Source organism: Castor canadensis, chromosome 5 (assembly GCF_047511655.1).
Source record: "Castor canadensis chromosome 5, mCasCan1.hap1v2, whole genome shotgun sequence".
Classification (NCBI taxonomy): Eukaryota; Metazoa; Chordata; class Mammalia; order Rodentia; family Castoridae; genus Castor; species Castor canadensis.
The window spans coordinates 134,941,529-134,965,488 of record NC_133390.1 but is presented as its reverse complement, the minus strand read 5'-3'; the positions used below and the strand labels follow the sequence as shown (position 1 = coordinate 134,965,488).

Sequence of the window (23,960 nt, the reverse complement as noted above, 5' to 3'; positions counted from 1 at the left end):
AGAGGAAGAAGAAGGAGGAGGAGGATGAGGAGAAGGAGGAGGAAAGAAAGAAGGAAGGAAGGAAGAAAGAAAGGAAGGAAGGAAAGAAAATCTTGAAAAGATTCAAGGGATAAAACCAGCAATAATACTTTAATATAGATTTGTGGAACTCTGGCCATGCAGCCAGAATACACATTTATAAGCCATAAATAAAGCACGCAGAAACCATAAATTAATCAGACCCGAGACCTGGATTTCACGGTGTCAATAATGGGAATGCATTTTTTTTCTTTTTCTTGGTCATTTACAACAGACCCTTACATTATTGTTTTTCCTCTTTTTAAAGAATAATACAACCCTCTGGTTCTCTGTTAAACTACATGGTTTTACACCGAGTCACTCAAAAAGTTTTTTTTTTTCTTTTTCTTTTTGAAGTAAGACTTCACTGCAACACAGCGATGAAGGAAAACAACAACAACAAGGAAAAAGTCAGAATTCGCAGATTCTTAAAGAAGCGGGAGTCTACATAGTAGTGGAAACCGGAGGCTTTTTTTTTTTTTTTAACTTTCTATTTTTTTTCCCCCCTTTCCCTCATTTAGAATGATAGGTACCAATACGACCTATCTGTTTGGGATGGAAGGGCTACCGAGGGTGAGGGGTGACTGCTCTCTCGGGGGTGGAGGAGGAATGCATTTCTTCTCCATCGCAGCTGTCCAATACCCCCTCCCACAAAGTCTCCACCCAGCTTCCTCTCTCTTGTCCTTGTCCGGAGCTGCCAGAGCTAGCCGGGCCTGAAGCTCTTCTTAAGAGGAGTTCATAATGGGCCTGGAGTACACCCCCTGGTAGTAAGAGGTGTCTGCGGCCAGGGGCGAGGCGTCCAGGCCCCCTTTGTTCGTGACAGGGCCCATGGCCAAGCTGCCCGGCATCGGGGAGCCATAGCCAGGGTAGTGCATCATTTGTTCGTAGGCCTTGAGGTCCATTTTGTGGGGCTGGTGGTGGTGGTGGCTGTGATGATGTTGCTGCTCGGAGGACATGAGATTGTTGATGGAGAAGGGGTGGTTGAAGGCGTAGTGGTGCTCAGGCTTAAGGTGGGCCTCATGCGGCAGGCCCGGGTGATGGGGTGGACCCAGCAAGTGGGCTGCAGCCTGCTGCTGCTGCCCAGGTGAGGGCGCCGGCTCCGGGGGGCTCAGCGCTGCGGCGGGCGTCCCCTTCAGCTCTCCCAGACCCCCTCGTTTGTGCTCCTGGCACGGGGAGGCACCCGAGTGAGGCGACTCGGTGCCCGCCGGAGTCTCGGAGGCAGGCCCGGCGGCCTCCCCCAGCTGAGCCTGCGAGGCCTGGGTCCCGGCCGCCGCCTTCTTACTGCCGCCTCCAGCGCCCGCGGCCTCTTTCAGAGCCAGCTGTTTCTCGCACTTGAAGCGCTTCTGGCGGCGCAAGTAGCAGCCGTTCTCAAACATGTTGCCCGAGTCGGGGTGCAGGGTCCAGAAGGAGCCCTTGCCGGGCTTGTCGGGCGAGCGGGGGACCTTGAGAAAGCAGTCGTTGAAGGAGAGCGAGTGTCGGATGGAGTTCTGCCAGCGCTGCTGGTTTTGCCGGTAGAAGGGGAAGAGGTCCATGATCCACTGGTAGATCTCGCTCAGCGTCAACATCTTGTTGGGGCTCTGCTGGATGGCCATGGTGATGAGCGAGATGTATGAGTAGGGCGGCTTGGCGTGCGTGTAGCTGCGCCGATATGTCTTGGGATCGCGCGCGCGGCTCAGGCCCGCCTGTCCGTACATGGGGCTCATGGAGTTCATATTAGCGTATGGGGCCAGACCACCCATGGCTCCGGCCCCCTGTCCCCCGAGCGGGCTCAGGCTTGGACTCAGGTGAGGTCCCATGCCCGCTACGCCAGCCGCCCCGGCTGAGCCGCCCATGCCCGCCATGGCGCTCGCGCCCGGGGACATACCAGCTAGGGACGGGCTCATGCCCGCGCCCACGTACGACGACATGTTCATGGAGCCCGCGCTCATGTTGCCTGAGCCGCTGCCCATGGCGGCCGCCGACATGCTCATGTACGTGTTCATGCCGTTCATCCCCAGGCCGGCATTCATGTTGCTCACTGTGGAGTAGCCCTGCGGACAGAGCCCGGGGAGGAAGGGAACAGCGTTAGCACGGTGGCTGGAGCGTGCCCAAACCTCCCACCCAGCACTCCAACTCAGGCCCGCGCCTCCATCCGGGGAGCCTTTCCCTCTGCTGGGCCCCAGTCCTCGGACACTTCACACAGGGCAATCCGCAACTGCTGGTGGGGAGGTGGCCAACAGACTGCAGTTCTGGGCACGTGGCTGTTCCTAGCCTTTCTGCGCCTCGCCCAGAGTCTAAAACAGCGGTCCCGTGGAGCACCGAGTCAAGCACCCCAATGCACCCTCCTTCTCCAGGGTCTTCCCAAATTGTCCTGCAAGCAGATTGATCCTGCGCCAAGGCCTGGAGGCACCGGATACCACCTCCGGTCCCCAAAAGTAACCTTTGGGACATCGCTGGGGAGCCTGGGATGGCATCAAGTGGAGACTGTCCCTGGTTCTCCCATGCCGGGCCTTCCTACTGGGACACCCCTCCCTGGACCCAGGGGAGCTGAACGCAGGGTGTCTGCACAGAGTCCGCGAGCAGTTCGGGGCATTGAACAGAGTAATAGGGAAGGAACCGCGACCTGGGGAAGGAATTACACGCGGCTGGACTTCACAGTCACAAACTTTCTTTCAAATCTTTGTCCACTGGTCTGTGATTCTGACTCCACCTTGGCCCCCAACTCCTACCCACCTTCTGCTCTTTCAGCTCCCCACCCCCTTGCCGGCCGACCTCCCACCCCTCCCCAGCCGCGCGCTGCCAAACATAACTCTGTTAGGATAGTGCGTGGCTCGGCCACGAAGAGGATTTGGAGGCGCCGCAAGTCAATATTTGATCACAAAGTTAATATTATCTCAAGGCTAACAGTGTGTCGTATAAAAAAAGAGACCCATTTGAGTCGAAGGAGGGTGGAAAAAGCGGCTGCCCAGAAAGGCTGGGGGTGGGGTGGGGGGGCGGATGCCGGCCGAGGGGAGCGGTCCTGAGGTTGGGGAAGTAGAGAACGCGGCCACCCCACTTCCCCCTGGAAAGGGCGAGCGCTTACCTCAGGCTCCGCATAGTAGCTGCTCCAGTCGGACGGCTCGTGCCCTTCCATCTTCACGGCTCCCAGCATACTGGAAGCCGAGTGCATGGCAGTTTAAAATTTAACAGCCACAACAAACGAACAGCAATCAGCCCCCACCCCCACCCTCTTAAAAAAAAAAAGTCGGCTAAGGCACCGTCCCCTCCCTCCCTCCCTCTCCCGCGCTCCCTCTCTCTCTGCTCCACTCCCTCTCTCTCCCTCGGCCGGCCGGAGGCGGTAGTTGGAAGTGGGCGGGAGGGGTGGCTCGCGGAGGAGGGGGCCGCTGAACAGACGTGGCCCAGACCGAGCCCCGCCGTCGGGAGCACCCGCTATCGCCGCCGCCGCCGCCGCGCTTACGGGCTGCTGGGTGGAGGCTGAGGCTGCCAGTGCCGAGCTGCCGGGAGGCGGCGGGAAGCTCGCGGCGCGGGGGCGGGTGGGGGGAGAAGAGGAGGAGGAGGGGGAGGAGGAGGTGTGGACCGCGGAGCGGACAAGTGCCGCAGTGACGTGGGCGGCTGGTGATATAGCGCGGCGCGCTGGCGCGGGCCTCCAATCCCTAGACCCGGGGCAGCCCATTTGAATAATCAGCTCACACCTAGGTGAAAGGAAGCCTCGGCCAGCGCCCCGCACCTGCCCTCCGCGCCGGCCGCCCACCCTGCTCCCGCAGCGTCCCGCACGCCAGGGCCAGGACGCCGGGAGCGGGCCAAGCGGCAAGAGAGCGCACGGGCGCGTTGTTGGAGTCCCCTTTCCTCCTGGGTCCACGCGGAGTCCTCTGTGGGAAGTGGGACCTGGGAAAACGCCACCGCCGCCTGGAGCAGCGCAGGCTCCTGTCCGTCCCCACCCCCTCACCCCCGCCCAGTCCCATAGCGCCCAGGGCCCGGTGAGTCTATCCGAGGGCGCGTCCGGCCTCAGTGCCCCGCAGAGCCTTATTTAAGCCCGATTTATTTATCCCGGGTTTCTTCGCTTTCAGCTCACATCCCCTGTCAAAATAACAAGCAGGTGACAGCCAATTTGCAAAGCGCTGTCGTATTTAGAAAAACTGTGTACACACCTTTAACTCGCCCGCCGCTGCTTGGGAAGGCCCCTCCCTTTTACAGTTAAGTTCCAGAGAGGCCTGGGAAGGTGCACCCGCCGCTCATGGTCCGGTCGCCTCCTCCTTCTGCTCTCTCTGTGTCCACCTCCTGCGACCCACAGCGGGGCGGTCTGGGGGCGCACCCAACCCTGGTAGCTGCAGCCGACGCATGAAAGGCTGCAATTCGCCTGACATTCAGGCCGGCGTGTTTCAAGGTTACTTTTCAGTCACAACCAAGGTGCCCATAGCATTTCGTAACTAAAACAAACAGGGCAGGAGGTGGTGAGGGGAGGTAAGACAGGAGGGGAAAGAGGCATAAAGGAATCAATAATGGGGCATATGGAATGACTTCAGGAGAGTCTCTGTTCTCTGCCTTCCAGAGGGGCTGTTTTCTAAAAAAGTTAAGAAACAGAAACAGCAATGTATTTCTTTTTTCTTTCTCCTCCAGCTCTTGAGGTTTTTTTTTTTTTTTTTTTTTTTGCTTATCCAGGTTAGCTTCCAAGACCTCAGCAACCCCAGATTTTGTAGTGGGGGGGCGGGGAAATGGGGGCTTATAGGTGTTTAGATATGGAAGAAAACCTGACTTAGGCCAGAGGGATCCAGCTGTGAACTCTTCCCTTTAAACATAAGAAACAGTGGGCCTTCTCTGGCCCAGGCCCATCTGTCCAGAATTGGGGGTGATAGTAGCAGAAGACAGAGGTGAGGTGGCAAGCCTTAAAAACATACGCCAGAGTGAGAGGCAGCCTGGAAGAAGAGCGAAGGAAGCCCTAGCTGCCTGGCCTCCAATCCAGCCTCTCTGGTCAGCAGCATCCTTTTGACTGAAGATGCAGCCGATGACAGCGCCCTTTGCTGCTGAAAACGAGCATAGTTTGTAGAATTTATAGAGAAGGCATTAACAAGCCCTCAGAGCGAGTGTAGGGTGGGTACCCTCAAAGCCAAGGTCTGCATTTTCACTGAAGCCTTGGGTGCTGAGGGCTTTCAAGAGGGGCGGCAGGACAGTGAACTTGGAGGTATGCGCCAGGGAGGTGGGGACGGAAGGGCAAATCCTCAGCACCTTACAACTTCAGCGCTCTAACAAGTACTAGGAAAAGAGGGTTGCCCATGGAGCTCAAAAAAGTTTTTTTTTTTTCTTTTTTCAAGCCTTTCTGCACAGGCCAGAGCAGAAATGTAGCCAAGCACACATAAACACGTATTCCCCCAAACACTGTCAACTACCTCCTCCTCTCCTTGGGGCACTTAAACGCCAAAGCCGAGAGGAAAACCCGCGACACAAGGATAAACAGGCAGTTTTCTGGTGTGTATGACATTGAAAACTCAAGAATATTCTGGTTAAACTAGCAAGCGTGGTGTGTTGTATGTGAGGATGTTTGTGAACTTATGTGCGTGCCCACTCTCCTTTCTGATTTTGCTCCTGGTTGAAAATTTGGGCGAAAATTTGAGCGAATAGGTGCTTGGAGAGTAGGTCTGCGGGAGGAGAGGGCGCTACACTAATGAGCAGACCTTTCGACCTCCCACTCTCACTCTCAGCCTGGTTGGTGGTCGGGGGATCGCAGAAGTCAGGGAGCCCTGAGCTCTGGTTTCCACAGTGACAGGGCGCCCCCTGTCGGCCACGAGGTCGCGGGGCTGACCCAAATCTTCATTTACCCCCGCGCTTCTAAACCCCGCAACCTCGACATTAGGCACCTTCTCCGGGTGTCTCTGAGCTCCCCACCCCCACCCCGACCCCGAGCACCTCTGCGGACTCAGCATTATCTTTGGATCCCTCTCCATGAAATTCTGCGCAAACCCAAACCGGGAAGCTTCGAGGGCTCAGGTAGTATCTGGCTGCATGTGACGCCGCTTGGAGTCTCGGAGTTGCGGGCTGTAGATCTTCCCCGCGTTCCCGCAACCAAGGGAAGGAGAGTGCTGCCTGCAATTCGCTTTATAAAGACAGCGGGGAGCGAGGCGCCCGCGGGCGGCGAAGAAAGCGTCAACGTTCCAATAGCCTAGGGCTCGCTGTCAAAGCTTTCCCTGCGCGGCGGTCTTCGCGGGCGCTGCCTTCCCCTGCACACTCTGGTCCTCCCCAGAGCTTCGATTTCTTAAGATTTATTCAGAGCTCTGGCACTGAGGCTTCAGCTGGAATACTGGAAATTGCTCCGGGTGCTTCTCTCCAGGAAAAAGTTCACAGAAATTCGGACTGGAAACAGATGTTTGCTCTGATCTCTGTTAGTCTAAACCTCACCTAGGGCCGAGACCTATAAAGCTTTTCTCTGCCGCCTTCCTCCTCTTTTCCTTCACTCGTGCTCGGTGTCTACACTAAAGCCTCCTTACAATCAACCACTGTGCTGGGGTTTTCAGTTTGTTTTTATTCTGGATGTCACCGAGGCAGCAAAGGGGACTTACGACTTGGTCTCAAATCCGAGCCACCTCTCCGCTATGACCCAGTGTCCCCCCAGCATAACGGCTTCTGGGTGCTCTCTTTATCAATGCAACTAACTGAAGGGGACATCCATTAAACAAAACTCAACTTCTTTAAGCCACAACCCACAAAATGGCAAAAGAAAAAGCCATGAAGGCCCTATTCAGCTGATCAATACTCCAACACTTAAAGCCCATCAAAAGGAAAGGTCATGCTTAGTTTTCCAACCTGTTGAGGGCATTACCCGGCAAGGTCTGCAGGTGACATTGAGGCACAAGAGATGGTCAGGTGATTTAGTTTTGCAAAAGCAGATATTGTACTTTTAAATAAGTTTTTTAGCTGATAGACATCAGCTGCCAACACATCCCCCTAATTCTCTGGGTGAAGCCCCATTCTCAATGAAGGAAAGGAAAGGTAGAGTGCGTCAAAAGTAACAAGCAGTATTTTATGTTCTGTGGGTGGGTTGTTTTTCTGAAAAAAAAAAATTAAATCAGACCATCAGAATTTATCTACTTGGGCCCTTGAGCACACCTCCAAATATTCTCCTCCTGCTAGTTTTCATAGTTCTTTGAGAGTCAAAACATTAGTTGTTTATGGCAGGGGCTCCTGCAAAGATAATCAAACTAGCACACCTTACCAAAGGAACAAAAGAGTCAGTGGACCACAGTCTGCAAAAGCACAAAAAAGTGCTGATGAAGTGAGGGTGGCGGCAAGATACATTTTAAGTTTAGTAAGCAATGCACTTGCATGAAATCTACCCTTCCTTGCAAGATCCAAGGAAAAGAGGGGACACAGATAGAATAACGATGAAACAGCCAGGCATCAATGACTTATGCCCATAATCCTAGCTACTCAGGAGGCAGAGATCAGGAGGATCGCAGTTCAAAGCCAGCCCTGGCAAATAGTTTGCAAGACCCTATCTAGAAAAAGCCCATCACAAAAAAAGGGCTGGTAGAGTGGCTCAAGGTGTAGGCCCTGAGTTCAAAACCCAGCACCAGAAAATGATAAAATAAATATGACGTTAATAATCCTGATGGGGTTGGGGTGCAGGTCAGTGATAGAGCACGTGCTTGGTGTGACAAGGCCTGGGTTGAATCTCCAGCACCAAAACACAAAAAGCCCCTAATTGTGTTTGGGTGGTAAAATTACATCTTCAGTTTACATTTTTCACCAACATGGTTATACTGTTTTAATAAATCATTTAAGTAAATCATTTAAATAAATCATTATTGTTTTATTACATTTTTCTATTATTTTATAATATGTAATGAGTTTATTAGCGCTCATGTTAAAGAAACTATTTCAAAATATCTTGTATAGATATTCACTAAGTTCTCATCCTTGAAAGATCAGAGAAGCCACCATACAAACTGATGAAGCTATTTGAGTTCTGAAAAACAAATCGATATTATTATTTTTTTACCAGTATCAGCAGATGTGCTTTTCTCTGAGGTGAGAGAGGAAGAAGAAATATTCATGGTGACCACAGTGACCACTTTCCAGTGTGGTTCTATCACATAGAGAAAAGAGGAAGGCTGTCTCTGGGGTGGGACACACAGACCTCTTTCTTCATGCCCACAGACATGATTGTTGTTTGGAAGGTTGGGTTTAATTAAGGATGGCTCATCTTCTATGGGCTGAGTTGAGCAGTTGGCAACTCACTCCTGTTACTCCTTTCTGTACAGAAAGCCAGTGCTCTGCCCATTTGGGTCCAGAGATTGACAAGTATTTCTGGTATATACTTGCCATCTTGCGTTTTTAGCACATTTCTGGTATGTAGGACTCTTACAACAGGTAATTAAAATAATTGGAAGAGATAAAAATAAAAAATGACAACTTTTAGTAGCAATAATAACATGCCAACGTGAGAAGAAACTCTTCTCTGAGGGATGCTTAAATTAGATACATCTGCATTTGTGGCCCTGGGAGCTATTTCATACATTTGCATGTTGTTCTTGGGAGAAAGTTCAGTTCCTCCTGCCAAAAAGACAAGCAATAAGCTTCGGTAAGGACAGGAGTCCTAGGGAGTCATACCTAAAGAATCAGACTCTAGTCATTTTTAATTTGTGTTTTGCAGGGAACTAATATAGAAATAAGTAGTTCCACTAGATTTAAGAGCTACTGATTGCTTACTTGGGTAAACAAATATACTTTCAATAAGTATAAAAGGATGAGGTACTGAGAGGTGTGGAGGTCAGACAGAGGTCAGCAAGTCCTGAGTTTCAAGTCTGATGCTTATGACTTGACACTGAATCACTTAAGGTGATTCAGGGATTCTACATAAACCCAAAAGAAGTATAAAGAACTTGTTCTGATAGTAAATGATGATGATGCAGGGGAATTTATATATTCTTGTCTGTTTGGAAAATGTTTAATGAGCCCTTACTATATTCCAGATGGTAGGGATAGAGGAAAAGTCATATGTTTATAGAGCTTAATAGAGATTAAGCCTGTTTCCTTCTCTTACTTCTTCCCTTTCTCCTTTTTCTCTACCACAAGTTGCAACTTCTCCCTACTATCAAGGCTCCTTCTAATCATGATCCTGGAATTTTCAAGTGCAAAAGTCCCATTCCAAATGGAAATTTTACATTTCACTATTCAAAACTAGTCCATCTGCTGGTTTTGAAAGGTTCTTTTTGTTTCACCCCAAACCGATTTGAAAGGTTCTAATTTTGTTTTCACCCCAAATCAACAGGAAAACCAAGGGCTCAGCCCTCAAGTAGGCATCATGTCAGCAGATTAGATGTAACCCCACAAAGAGCCCAGTGATTCCAATTCTGTCCTACCACCAATTGTACTGTCTCTGTAGGGCTTGTTCTCCCTCTGATGGATACTAGGGAAGTCTGAGTTTGGTACCTACAGGTATGTGAGAATATGTGCTTTGCACACACTCCCACCCCCACCTCACACACACAGAACCCAGGTCCTTGTTGCAGGCTGGGCAAGTGCTGTACCACTGAGCTACATCCCCAGCTCAGGATTTTGGATTTGGGAAGGAAGGACAAAGACAGTGCAAAGGTGCTACTGCTGGGGGAAGGTGCTGGCTTGAGAACACTGTCATGTCTGACACAGTGAACTCTTAGATGTCAGTGATACCCGGTGTATCTGTATAACTCTGTGTCACTTATACACTGAAAGATTATGGAACCCCCTCCCACCAAAAAAAAAGAAAATTGATAGCTTCAAGAAGGGGTGCCAAATTACAGCTACAGTGCCCCACTGAGACTGGGCTAATTAACCAGGACCAGAACTGCCCCTTAAACGTTTATGCGCATAGGAATCCCCTGGGGATCTTTTTAAAATGCAGATTCTGATTCAGCAGGTAGATTTTGCATTCCTGACTGGCTTCCAGATGCTGCAGCTGCTGCTGGTCCCCGACCCACAGGTGGAAAAGCTCAGTCTCACAGGTCGGTTTGTCTCAGTGTTCCTGAAGTCAGTCTTTATCTAGCTGGGAGGTGAGACTCGACCTGATTAAAGGAGAAGGGGAGGTTCATCTTCAACTCCTGGCAGTTCTCCGCCGTGTCTCATTCCTGACGTCCCGCCACACTGACTCTGGGCTCTGCTGCGTCCCTTGTCCACTGGATTCGGAACTCGCCGGAGCCCCAGCGGTGCGCGTCCCAAAGCAGAGCCCCCCACGGCGTATTGTTAACTCACTCCACATTTCTCCCTCCTCCTGGGCCTGTTTTCCGGAGACAGGACCTCCCTGGTTGACTAGGGAGGAAAGGGGACCCGTGGCAATTGTCAGTTTGCAACATGGAAAAGGTCATTTTCCAAGTATGGAAAAACAGCCCAAGAGAACGTCAACTGCAACTGCCCGCATCAGCAAACGCCCACGTCAAAGTTTCTCCTTAAGGAAGAGGTGGTGGGGAAGCCAGGCGGGCCTTGCGTGACTGCCCCACCTCAGGCGCTGGGCAGGCGGTGATTTCCCAAACATCCCAGGAACCTCTTGTGTGATCCCAATAGGCATCTAAGAAAGAAAATAGAAAGATCAAAAGGAAGCGAAAGTGAGGAAAAGGATTCCTGTTTATTTAGTTTCCAATGAGGTTTGCCATTAACCCCTTGTAAAAAAGACCTCAGCAGCTTTTGAAGGCAACTGGGGATGGGAAATTTTTCTTCCACAAAATTTGACCTGACATTGAACCCACACTGCTTGAGAAAAGAACCAACGTTGAGAAAACTGCAACACTTGAGAAAAAAAAACATTAGTAGGAAGGGTACTTAAAACTGAACGCAAGACGTCACGATAACCCTGTTAAGCACAACCATTTTCCTTTCTATGCCACCCAAATGTTTTTCAACATACATAACAAGAAATGTTCAGGAATTAAAATCGGAGGTGAGCAGAATTGAAAACCATTATTAGTGATGAGGCCATATATCCCTTTGTGGGAATTTCAATGAGGCATTCATTCTGAGACAAGTCCCTTCCTTCCATGTGAGAACTGCTAAAAGGGAAGGAAAGTACTTTTTTTGTGTAGGTAAATTCTTCTAATTTCTACCATATTTGTACAGAAAATTAAGATAGAGCCACTAAGAATGACTTCACCATACGTCTGATTTTAAAGCAATGTGGATGATAAAGCCAAGAAGGAAGTTGTATCAAGCTATTTTCAGATCCTTGGATGGAACTGGACATAAAACAAAAACTTTATTTTTCAGTTTTTCCTTTCAATCATCACTATTAAATTAATATGTTGCCTCTGTTAGTCTAGAAGATTGAAATATGTGATTGTAAATGGATTATATGATGTTACATGAAAATTTGTGATGTAAGTGCTTTACTGAGATTCTTTGGAGAAGTATGCACAAATAGGTCTATTCCTTCCATCATGAGAGTTTAGCTGTACCTTGTAAGTGTGAAACATCACATTCATTCTTCCAAGCCTTCAAAATAAAGTGCTAAGTAGATGCTAATGATGAGGAGTATTGGTCAGAGGCTAGTCCTGGGGGAACCTCCAAGTCTCAGACCTGACACCCACTTCCCAGTCCTCATAGCTAAGTATAAATTGGAAGAATCTTGATTTACCTCTTCTTCTCTGTTTTCTTTTATTTTTTCTCCCTTTTGACATGTTAAATTTAGAAATGTAGAATTTTCTCCTCATTTTCACTTCTCAAGAGTTTCTTCTATTTCCTCCTCCTAAATGTCTGTGCTGACACCACCAACAACAGGTGTTGGCGAGGATGTGGGGAAAAAGGAACCCTTTTACACTGTTGGTGGGAATGTAGACTAGTACAACCACTCTGGAAAAAAATTTGGAGGCTACTTAAAAAGATGGACATCGATCTACCATTTGATCCAGCAATACCACTCTTGGGGATATACCCAAAAGACTGTTACTCCAGAGGCACCTGCACATCCATGTTTATTGCGGCACTATTCACAATAGCCAAGTTATGGAAACAGCCAAGATGTCCCAGCACTGACGAATGGATTAAGAAAATGTGGTATCTATACACAATGGAATTTTATGCAGCCATGAAGAAGAACGAAATGTTATCATTCGCTGGTAAATGGATGGAATTGGAGAACATCATTCTGAGTGAGGTTAGCCTGGCTCAAAAGACCAAAAATCGTATGTTCTCCCTCATATGTGGACATTAGATCAAGGGCAAACACAACAAGGGGATTGGACTATGAGCACATGATAAAAGCGAGAGCACACAAGGGAGGGGTGAGGATAGGTAAGACACCTAAAAAACTAGCTAGCATTTGTTGCCCTTAACGCAGAGAAACTAAAGCAGATACCTTAAAGCAACTGAGGCCAATAGGAAAAGGGGACCAGGAACTAGAGAAAAGGTTAGATCAAAAAGAATTAACCTAGAAGGTAACACCCACACACAGGAAATCAATGTGAGTCAATGCCCTGTATAGCTATCCTTATCTCAACCAGCAAAACCCCTTGTTCCTTCCTATTATTGCTTATACTCTCTCTACAACAAAATTAGAGATAAGGGCAAAATAGTTTCTGCTGGGTATTGAGGGGGGGAGCGGGAGGGGGTGGAGTGGGTGGTAAGGGAGGGGGTGGGGGCAGGGGGGAGAAATGAACCAAGCCTTGTATGCACATATGAATAATAAAAGAAAAATGAAAAAAAAAAAAAAAAAAAAAAAATAAATGTCTGTGCTGTTAGAGAATAAGGAGGTGTTGTAATAGGAGGTCATATTTTCATCATACTTGATGACTCACACAGGTCTTTCATACAAGGGATGTCATTTTGTCACAGTTGGACCTGGGGTAAGGGATGTTGAGGGCCCAGCTCTTCTGATCATAATCCCGGCCCTCTGACCCAAAGCTTTTAAATTGTTTCATTCTTCCCAATAGACATTTATTTAGTGAGACAGAGAAGTTATCAGAAGTCTGAGAGGAAAAAAAATGTTCACAGGTAAAGTTTTCAGGTTATTGGAATCTGCATATTCATGTGTGTGTGTGTATGTGTGTATAAGTGTGTGTGTGTGTTATATGTGTTCAGTTTATCTACATCATGTCCATGATTTAACTGTAGAAGAATATGCTTAACTAAACAATAATCGAACATTGTTATAGAGTATTGTGTAACTATTATACAGGGCTATAGAAACCTCTATCATCCTTGAAGTCATGGAAATCATATAGAAGTATAAGTGTTTTGTTATTTTATATTTTTTTATGTTGCTATGGATTGGACCCAATGCCTCATGCACACTAGGCAAGCATTCTGCCACTGGGCTACATTGTATAACCATTTTATAACCAAGGATTAAATAGTTTCATAACATGATTGGTTGATTTAACTTTTGTCATAATAAACCTGACTCTCTTACTGCATAGGAAAGATTTCAAGGTTGCACACCAAACTGTCAACAATGACACCCTCATAAGGTGGGACTCAGAAGGGATGGGAGAACATTCCCATGTTTTATTTTATATCTTATTCTTTCTTATTTTATGTCTTATTTTTTATAATTATCTTCTCTCTTTTGCCATCAGATAATCATAAGCGAATAAACATAGGGGATGTATGATCTTTACCTCTGGTTAGCTTCTATGTGGCACACAAACATTTCTGATCTTTGGTAATTAAAACATAGACTTTTCTGCATCTTGTTTTAGAGAAAAATGAGCAAGTGCTCTCCCTGGAGGAAAACAGTTTCTATTTGTAGAAAAAGAAATCAAATTGGGAACACCCACAGGCTGGGAGAAGTTAGGTAGGAAAATGAAACCACTAAGACTTAATAAATCTGACCTAATTTTAAAAAGAAAAAATGGATGTCACAGGGTAAACTTAAAGAATCAGCTAATACTTATATTGCTGTGGCTTTTAATTGCTTATGGTCCTCAGGAAGTGAAAGGATTGAAATGCAAGCTTTATGTGGTTTCACTTAATTAATATTTATGACTGTAGAAGAAAATTAAATAAGGCAAACGGTGTAATTTTAAACAGCCTGTGGTCATGGTCAGCAGGACTCACAACAAATTCAGAAGCAAGAGGTGCAAGTGCTCTGGGAATGTGTGATTTCAGTTTTCTTCACTTCCCCCTTTCATTTTTCATGCTGAGTGAGACCTCCAATGCTGACATCTTGGAATGTGACAGTAACTCTTCTCACTTATCATTATCTGCATATTTTCTTTGTATTTGTGACTGAATGTCTGAAGGGAGGAGTAAGCAGCTGCCCAAAGATGTTAACTTTGGAACCCTCTATAAAATTGTTATATTGGGTGTTTCTAGGGTATGTGTCTGTCATGTACTGATTCTTTGCAGGGTTTGATGACATGGGCTTTCCCTCTTGGCAACAGAGAGTTGGCAAGATAGATGGTTTTCTAAAATGAGAAATCCAGACCATAAGGTTGATTCAACTTGTATGTACTAATAAATGTATATTGGATGGATGGAAATATAAATGGATGGATGGACGGATATAAGAACAGATGATATGGAACATTGATTGAAAAGCTCATAAGTTACCTGTGAGCACTGGTTTTAGTGGCATAAAACCTGATTACAACAAATCCTAAGCCCATGCTTTTCAAATTTCTATTGATGGTCCATTAATGAGTTGTGACAGCAATTTATGTCACTAAAATAATATTAAGTATATAAAAGAATAGATGCTGTCCACGCATCTTGCACAGTAAACATGAATAGTGTTTAAAAAATCTGTTTCCATTACAAATGTGAGTGTATCTGCACCAGATGGAAATGCATTTCATACTGTAGTTATCACCCCCAAAACTCTGGGGATTGAAGATTCATTGCAAGGGAGATTTAGAATTGTCATCTATAAAACAGGCATAATGCAGAGGTCACCACTTGGATCTGGTGAGAATGGAGTAAGTTGAGACTCAAAATGATGGCTTGGACCAGTAGCTGGCATGTTGAGAACATCTTCTGCAGTTTCTACAGATATCTACATTTGACACACACAGAGCTGCAAAGTACTACATTTTGCAATGTATCCTCTCAAGTTGAATAAAAATCAACCCTCTTAAAAAACAATCACATTCGCTCAAAATGACAACACATATTTGAAAAACTTATTCTCTTTCTTTTTGTGTAATATGTAGAAGTTATGCTGAGCTCTGGTCCAAAGGCAACACCAGGATTAACAAGCCTGTTCTACCTACTTGTGATTCTTCTTAGCAAATAGACTTTGTTTTCAACTTCATAACTTTGCCTCCTTTGAAGACTAAGTTCAACATTTTATTTTTTCTTAACTGATAATAACTGGCAATTTCCCCCTATTTCCAACTATTTCTAAGCCTGTTGCCCCATCCTTCCTGAGGTCATTTGGTCCTGGAAACCCCAGTGTTTGAACGTTTTTGCAACTTCTCTCTTTACCCTCCCCAGGAATATGCTGCTCACCAGTCATTCTAATTACCTTCCTGTTCTTTAAAAAGTCTGTGCTCTTGCTGGGTATGGTGGTTCATGTCTATAATCCTACCGACTCCCTACTCAGGAGAGAGATTGGCGGATCACCCTTTGAGGCCAGTTGGGGCAATAAGATCATCTCGGCCATTAAAAAGGTGGGCATGATGGTGCATACCTGTCATGTTAGCTACACAGGAAGTTTAAATAGGAGGATTACAATCCAGGCTGGCCCTGGGCATAAATGCCAGATCACATCTCAAAAATAACCAAAGCTAAAAGGGAATGTGGCTTGCCTAGTAAGCACAAGGCCTTGAATTCGAACTTCTGGCATCTCCTGCCTCACCCCTTCCCAAAAAAAAGTCTGTGCTCTTCCCTTGCTCTGCCTTCTGTAAAGCCATATTCCACTCAAGTGATGCTCTTCAAGGGATCCGAGCCTGCAAGCAGCCTCCTCCATCCATCTTTCTAAAAAGACCCTCAGTTGCCACAGCCAGGCTAACATGATTTCCCATCAGCTTGAGGGACTTGCTCTGGGTGTGAACCTTTGTTAAGATGGAAAAATCATTAAATGGAAAAATTCACCCATTAGGCATAAATCTTCACTCCAAGGGAAGCAGAGGCAGAAGGATCAAGAGTTCAAGGCCAACCTGGGCTACATAGTGAACTCAAGGCCTGCCTGCAATACATAGTGAGATCCTGGGTCAAAAAGGAAAAAAGTTTCCATTCAGATTTGTTGCCAGCAACTTTCGGGAAGGTCTCATTCTCTTAAACTAACTAAAGTAGCTTCCCGTTCAGTAAAAACTGACACCTCGCTCCTAGTGATGGAAATTTCTCTCCTTTCCCAAGGAAACTGGTTAAGTGATGAGTGGGAGCAGAGGTCCCTACAATCAGCTGCTGCTTTGCTCATTGCTTGGAAACAAAGAAATCAGGCTGGCAACCAAAAGCAGGTTAGAGAGCAGGGCAAGAATACATGGGTGTGGGTAGTGGAGAAGAGAATGCACCTCTTCACTTTCCAACAGCCTCGCTCGCCTTATTCTTTTCCTTAAGTGGTGTTTGAGCACACATACCATTTTTCAACTTGCCTTTCCACACAAGTCTCTCTTGGGATCTTCCCACATGGAAACTTACAGAAAAATCTCATGTTTTTCACTGCACTTCAGCATGCATAGTCCATCACTCTTTAGTTAATCTATTGTTGGTGTCTCAGACGAGGCCCCCCGAAACACAGCCTGAGGAGAAGAACCATGTGCACTTGATTTACTAAGGGCACTGCTCCCAAGAGAAGATGGAAAGGCAGGGCATCCACACAAGTGGCCATCTCAGGCAAAGTCCCACAAAGAGGAATTCAGACTGCTCCTGAAGGGGTCTCTGGAGAGTAGGTGAGGCTCATCCCTGCACTCATTATTGGTTAAGGGTCTTACTGGGCCAGGGGCTTCACACATCCTAGGGACTTGGAGCTTTCTGTCTACATATACCAAGGGCAGTCGCTAGTAAAAAATCATAGGTGCAAAAGTTTGCTGAAAGCCCCATCCCAAATGGTCCTCATCCTTTTTAATTACTGTCATGGCTGGCTCAATAACCTTAGCTCTCATTTAAAGGCATGTTTGTCCATTCTTCTGGAGCAGCCAGGATTCATATGGCCAGCACTGTATCTCCAGTGTGTCCCATGGGCTCAGGCCTCCTGGGATACCATGAATATCTTCAAGGAGGTTGCAGGGTTGGGAGTGGGCCAGAAAGGAACATAAAGATGGCACAATAGCATGACAATAGCATCAGGGTCATGCCCCGCTGAAAGAACAGAAACTCTATGGTCCATGCCTGGCTGGCCTGGGGGTGCCTCTTGCCTGAGGGGTGATATCAAAGCCAAGACCTGAAGGAAGATGAAGAGTTTGCCAGGTAAGAGTGATGGTTTCTTTGTAGAAGGAAATGCTGGTACAAAGGCATGGGGGCAAACCAGCAGTTGGGTTTCAGGAAGGAGCTTCCTAAGGATGGTGGCCAGTTGCTAGGAGACAATATTCTCCCAGAAGAGTCTGAAGGCTAAGAAGTTTGGTCTTTTCTCTTGTAGATGGGGAGACACTGAGCGATTTGAGCAGGGGAGAGCAGCCCAGGATGTGTTTGGAATGGTTCCTTTTTCAACAAGGAGGAAAGAAGTGAAGTTGGACCCAGGCTGGACTGAGGGAACATCACTATTCAGGTGGACACTGAGGAGTTGCTGGGCTGGTTGGCCTGCTGCTAGAAGTGTAGATCAGAAGCTGCCCTCAGCCATCAGCCCCTTCAGGAGTCACCTCAGCTTCAGGGAGCACCTTGCTGAGGTCATGGTCCTTCTTGGGGTGGCCCACATCCAATTCTGATGAATGAGTCTGTACAAGGGCCCAGCCATCTCAGCTCAGCTCTGACAGTACTGAGGGCTCTACTAGCTCTGCGGCTTACCATGGGGCTTGCCAAGGTTGATTTGGGACCTGACTGCACTCCTTGCCCACTCCTGCCTCTTCTCCACCCCTACCCTTGCCAACTGATATCATTGACTCTACATAAACATTCCACATGCTAAACTCCAACTTAGAGCTGCCTTCTGAAAACCTAGCATTAATCCAGTTGGAGAGGGCAAGTTTCTGGGTGGAACATTCTCTCAGATTTCCACCATACAGTAATGGAAGCAGCCCATTCTGGAAGAAATCAATCTCTCTGGAAGATGAGGCCTCCAATGGTCTCTCCCCAAAACTCCAAATCAACATGGATAGAGAAGTATCAAGTAAAACCAAAATGGAACTGGGGTGGGGATGGTGTCAAAGGTCTATGTCAGTTGTGGCTTTGCAGAGGTAGACCACAATGTAAGGATTTGAATGCAAACAGAGTGTTTGGCTCAGGAAAGATTGGAAGGGGAGTGAGGATGTGAGGCAGGGAAGGGAAGGTCAACAAGAAAGGGCATGCACAAGCAGATTATCACTGAGGGCACCTAAGGCTTAATCTTTCTGGGGCCTCTAGAAGCCAGAGGAGTGTGTGCACCTGATTTTTCCCTGCCAAGGAGAGAAGGAGCTAAGGGGTTTTTCATGGACTTCCACAGTCATTGATTGACAGATGCTAATGAGGAACTTAGATATTTCCAGCATCGCACTGCTAGGGTAGTAGCTGTTGTCAGAAAACACCCTCAAGCACAAAGGAATAAATGCTGGCAGATGACAGTTGGCCATCTTCTGTCTAAATTCTAGTGTCTCCATTTCCTGATGGCAAGGGCTTAGAAGCCTCATCCCCCTAAGCCTGATCTCCTTAGTCATAAAACAAGGACAACAATAAATGCCTTTTAATTGTTGTAAGGTTTAAATGTGGCTTTGCTGTAATTCTTGAATAATAGCTTCAAGAATGACTGATGTGGAAGGGAGAGGCAAGTACACAATAATGTTAATACTTGCTACAAGCTCTGGACCACCTCAGAACTGCATTCCTAACTGTACGGAGGCCCTTCCAACTCCTTCAAGATAGAACCAACCTTCCAAATTTGAATTTTCAGATCATTCATTGTGAATCTCTTTCACACACCAAAAGTTACATTCTGCCAACTACCTCAGATCTATTCAATGAAATCCTCAGATAGATGCCCCAGAATTCAGAAATGTTACTGTCCACATTTTAGCAGAGTGAAACAGTGAAATCAAAGTCAACTGGAGGGTCAGCAGCAAAAAACAAAATACAGAGCCCTCCTGCTCTCACAGTGATGCTTGCTGAGCCCAAGGCCTCATCACTACTGCAAGGAAGGCAGATAGAAAAGCAGCCCAGTTTGAGCAGAAACCTTCTAGAACTATGCATTTCCAGTCCTCAGAGGTGAAAGAGGAAGATAAAGTACTGAGTAATGGTGAACTTTGTTCCTAACAAATAGAAAGTACCTTGCTTCTAGTTTCCTAGTGAGGTGATTCACCAGCAATGAATGGGGAATCATGATAAAATATCATCTTGGAAAAATTTCATACTAATCCTTGGATCTCTAGCTGCTCCCCAAACACTGGAGCCCAGAAAGAACAATATGCCTGGGGGGCTCAAAGAGAGTACACACCCCAGAGGAAAGCTCTTACAATTCAGCCCTAAACACCTTTGTGCAAAATACTGGGACTGTGATAGTTCCCACCATGTGTGAGAAGGGACATCCCATTTTCAGGGCTGTTTCTACAAAGTACTGATGGAATTTCTCCTGTTCTTGTAAGAACTCTCACTCCCTAGTCTCAGATTTACTTTCAACCAGAAGCCTTTGATTAGATCCCCATGGGGTTAATGGGACCTTAAATCAGTCACAAGACCTTCAGAATTTATCTGGAAATTCTGCCCTCTCTTTATTTTATTTTATTTTCATCACTCTCTAATTGAACTTTATGTCTTGGGCATTAAATCATTTAAAATGTTTAAATACAGTATCTATAGCACTTCTTTACATTTCCTAGGCTCATTTAGGACAGTACTGGATAAGTAAGCCTTAACTTTGTTCTGGACTTGGAAGAAAAAAATCCATACACACACAAACTTGAGATGTTTCAGACTTTTATGATCTGTGCATAAAAAGAGAAAGTTGAGCCTTTGATTCATATTCTATTCCACCACGAGTACAGCAGAGCTAAAGGGATTTGCATGTTTAAAGGAGCCTTCAGAACAACCCACATAATGAATTCTCCAGGGGCCTTTGCAGGGAAATTGCTATTCATCCCGATCTCTGAGGTCTGCACAAGGTTGCGTTATCCCAGCGTACTGATTGGATGCCAGTACTTAGCAGCATCCAATCAAAAGGCATCAGAGCAAGGCCTTCATCTTAGTTAGACTTAGGAGGGCATATAGGTGAGTTCAGTGGCTGGCAGGCTATGTTAGCCAGTGGACAGGTTGTTTGTGTGTGGATGATGGGGTTGGTCTTTCCCTTAAACAATTTCTCTACCAGGAAATACCTTCTTTTTTAGGGGTCCAATGCCCAGTTATTTGATTTACCAATTCTACGTAAGTAATTGCCTGGACCATGACTGGTTTTTATGAAAAAATGTGCTGGAAAGTGAATTGGGAAGGGAACCTTTGGCTGCCAGATTGGCAGGAAATTCTACCTTAAAACTACAGCACAACCTTTGTACCTGGCATAGCTATGGCTGAATATATTAAAAGGTTTACAAGAAAAGGCGGAGGCACACCAAAATTGTGTATTGAAACTACTGTTTCTCAAAGAGTTGTTGTGAATAGAACCAGGGAAGAGGCTGGGGGAAACCTCAGCTTTTCTTTAGCTTAGTGCTACTCATCAGCATCACCTTTTCCCGGCAATTATTTCAATTATGGGCAGGACCTTCTCTGTTAGTCAGTTACTTTGATGTCTGGAGAGCTCTGCTTCTCTTTCCCCAAGGGTCCTTCACCAGTCCCCTGCCAGGCATTCTTTTCCCACAGGACTTAATCAGTAATCGCTCCTCCCTGAGGCTTATCATGTAGCCTTGCAGGTAAGTCTAGAGTAAAGGTATTCATTGGTTGAAGAGAGAAATTGATGAAGAGTAGTAGGAAAAAGCATGAACTTCAGAGTCATGACCTTGGTTTGAATTTCTGGTTCTGTTATTTATGAACTTGGTAACATTGGGCAGATTATTAGCTCCTCCTAAGCTTCAGCTTCTTCCTTTCTCAAGGAATATAATGGTTGCTCCTTCCTCTAAGCAACAGATCTTGCCTGCACACCATGATGATTCACAATGAGTGTGTTATCAATATTAATCCTTACCTACAAAGCGTAAGAGTTTTCTGTATGCTGGCTGTCACAGGGTGTGGAAACAGCAGGATGGATTTTCACAGGATTTAAAAGGGGTCTGACTTATACCACAGACTGTGTGGTGTCCAAGCAACTCTGGGAAGGAGGGGGTGTTGGGGGGGTGATGTCATCCAGGGTTGCAGCAGGCCTTGCCTTGCATCTTGCAAGTTGCCCCCTTGTGCAGCCAGGTACCTGTTGCAGCAGGAGAAGAGCTAGCCAAGAATACATTTATTTTGAGAATAGTGAATGCTTACTCCAGGAAGACTGAATGCTTATACTTGTTATGTAATCATCGCCACCATCATCATCATCGGGGGGAAATTCTAATGTTTCAAGTTGATATCTCAGAGGTCAATCATACTCCCCCAGAGGCACCTCAGTTTCACGGATGACCAACTGTTCTGACTCAAGACAAACATTTATTAATTTTTAGTGGTTATTATCATTATTACTATTATTATTTGAACTCAGGGCCTCACATTTGCTAGGCAGGTGCTCTACCATTTGAACTACTCTGCCATCTCTTTTTTGTGTTGGGTATTTTCAAGATAAGGTCTCAAGAACTATTTTGTCTGGGTTGGCCTCAAACCACGATACTCCTAATCCTTGCCTCCAGAGAAGTTAGGATTATAGACCTGAGCCACTGGTGTCCTGGTTAGTGGTTATTTTTACTAGAGAAATAAGCTTTCTATGGGTACTGCCCCCAGCAGCTGGGAGAGACATTGCAGAGAGACTCCATCTATCCAGCTTTGATTCAAACTCTGTCTCCTGGGAGCCGAGTGACCCTGAGTTAGCTGATCTCACTGTGCCTCAGGAGACTGACCTTTAAATAGGGTGAGGACACCCACTGGACCAGAGACAGAGGTGATGAGGTGATGGGATGGTAAAAGCTCTGCTGAGCTGTAGATGTCCACTGCCTGGCACTCTCAGACATAAAGAAGTATAAAGTGAAAGGGGCTGAGAATTCATCTCAGGAACCATTAAACATTTTTCAGGGTTTGGCTGTTCCCAGTTTGCTTGTTTTTTTAAACAAAGTTACACATTAGCAAATTAGGATCAAGCCTTTACTATTGAAGAAATTAGAACAATGCCTACTTTGTCCCTTCATAAATTACATTCTTTTTCAAACTGTCCACTATGAAAGTGAATCTATAGGGAGAGATCAACATGTCTATAGTGAATGTGAAATCTTATTGAAAGGCAGATTCTGACTCAGAAGGTCTGAAGCTTGTGTTTCCAATAAGCTCTCCATCATTCTGGGGACTGCTCTTTGAGTATCAAAAATCAAGAACAAGATGGGACTTGGTTTCCTTTAAGACGTAAACATTTCTTTCTTGAAAATATAGCAAGAAAATAATTTTGAAATCCAGGTTTTAAGGAAAGAGGAAAAGAAAATTTAAATCCCCAAATCTTCCTTTACATATCAAGAAAAGGATTGACAGACTTGGACCCTAAAATTTTAACATAATCAATAGTAATGAGGTTTTAGGTTATGACATAAAACTATTGCCCAGTCAACAAGAAGTAGGTGGGGAAAGTTTGCTGATTTCTGAGAGGAAGTTCAGAGGGAGAGGGAGGAGAGATCTCAGGAAGAGGGAAGGGTGAGGAAACATCCAGGAGATGTTTTCTGAGACTCCAAAGATATCTGGGTACATGGTCCTTCTCCTTCCACCAAGAGAACTCCCAATAGGGCAGAGCGATTGTAGTAACAATAAGGAAGGAAGTGCTTTTCTTTTTCTTTCTCTTTCTTCCTTTTTTGTTGTTGTTTTGAAACATAGTTTCACTACATAGCTCAGGCTGATCTCAAACTTGAGATCCTTCTGCCTCAGCCTCCAGAGTGCTGGCATCTAGCAGAAAGAGGGTTGTGATATAAGGTCCTCATTTTTTTCCCCATTAGCAGTGCTATGGCTTGAACTCAGGGTCTCACTCATGCTTTGCACACACTCTACCACTGAGCTACACTCTTAGCCCCTTGGCATGCTGATTTGAGTATTGTGCCTCTTCCTCTATGGAAGAAGGGAGCCAGGCCCTCCAGAAGGTGGCATGGGAAGACTGTGCTTAGGAATGAGACCCACAGGTGCTTTCTGTGGGTTGCTAGAGTATGGGTTGATGGGACCCTTGGGGTAAAGGCTGTTTGGTGGGAAGTCCATGCCTAAGACTGAATGGGACATGGCTGAGTCTGAGTGTCTGCAGTCCCAAAAGGTGTGGGGAGCTTAAGTCCTGATCCAGGTACATGGTCTGCAGGTACTTCAGCAAAAGGAGCACATACAGTCCAGCACTCTGCTGTCACATTGGAAGATGATGTCTATATCCAGTAAGAGGAGATACTTTGTATCTGTAGTTACTCAGAACTTGAGGACTGATTGCATGGGACCAGGCCTCCCTGGCCACTTGAGGAGATACAAGCCTTTCTAGAACCTGGAGACCTGAAGAGGGAGAGGGGTGAACAGCTCTGATGGGAAGATAGCTTTGCAGAAGAGATGGGGTAACAAGGTGACAGACACTGCTCACACAGAGAGGACAGTGTTTCCTTTTTATTAACGGGTATGTGTGTAGTCTTCCCCCAGGAGTGAAGAGCTGGAAGTAGAATGGAACTTAAAGTTGTGCTCAGTTATAGGAAATATAAAAGCCACTTTTTCTATGCTACCTGAAACAGTAGCATATAATGTCAATCCTGCTATGGTATCACTTAATCAATTTTAAAGTAATGCCAGGTGTGGTGGCTCACATTTGTATTCCCAGCTACTCAGGAGGTGGAGATCAG

At 46.2% G+C, this 23,960-nt stretch overlaps 1 protein-coding gene across 2 annotated transcripts; it reads right to left on the bottom strand.

The window, feature by feature from the left end:
- Positions 1-211: 211 nt before the first annotated feature.
- On the bottom strand, positions 212-4,411 carry Foxa2 (forkhead box A2). Of its 2 annotated transcripts, XM_074074222.1 has the most exons (3): positions 4,185-4,411; positions 3,119-3,188; positions 212-2,087 (listed from the first exon to the last, which is right to left on the bottom strand). In XM_074074222.1, exons 2-3 carry the CDS (start codon positions 3,185-3,187, stop codon positions 783-785), a joined length of 1,374 nt encoding a protein of 457 aa, XP_073930323.1. In that variant the 5' UTR covers position 3,188; positions 4,185-4,411; the 3' UTR covers positions 212-782. The 2 variants fall into 2 exon arrangements, with proteins under 2 accessions (XP_073930323.1, XP_020008464.2); XM_020152875.2 differs by lacking the exon at positions 4,185-4,411 and having other exon boundaries at positions 3,119-3,276.
- Between the last annotated feature and the right edge of the window lie 19,549 nt (positions 4,412-23,960).

Bases quoted from the DNA above. Each gene is read 5' to 3' on its own strand.
- Foxa2 (XM_020152875.2), bottom strand. From the start codon at position 3,205: ATGCACTCGGCTTCCAGTATGCTGGGAGCCGTGAAGATGGAAGGGCAC. The intron at 2,088-3,118 runs GTAAGCGCTCGC...CTCTGTCCGCAG, and splicing joins GCTACTATGCGGAGCCTGAG to GGCTACTCCACAGTGAGCAA.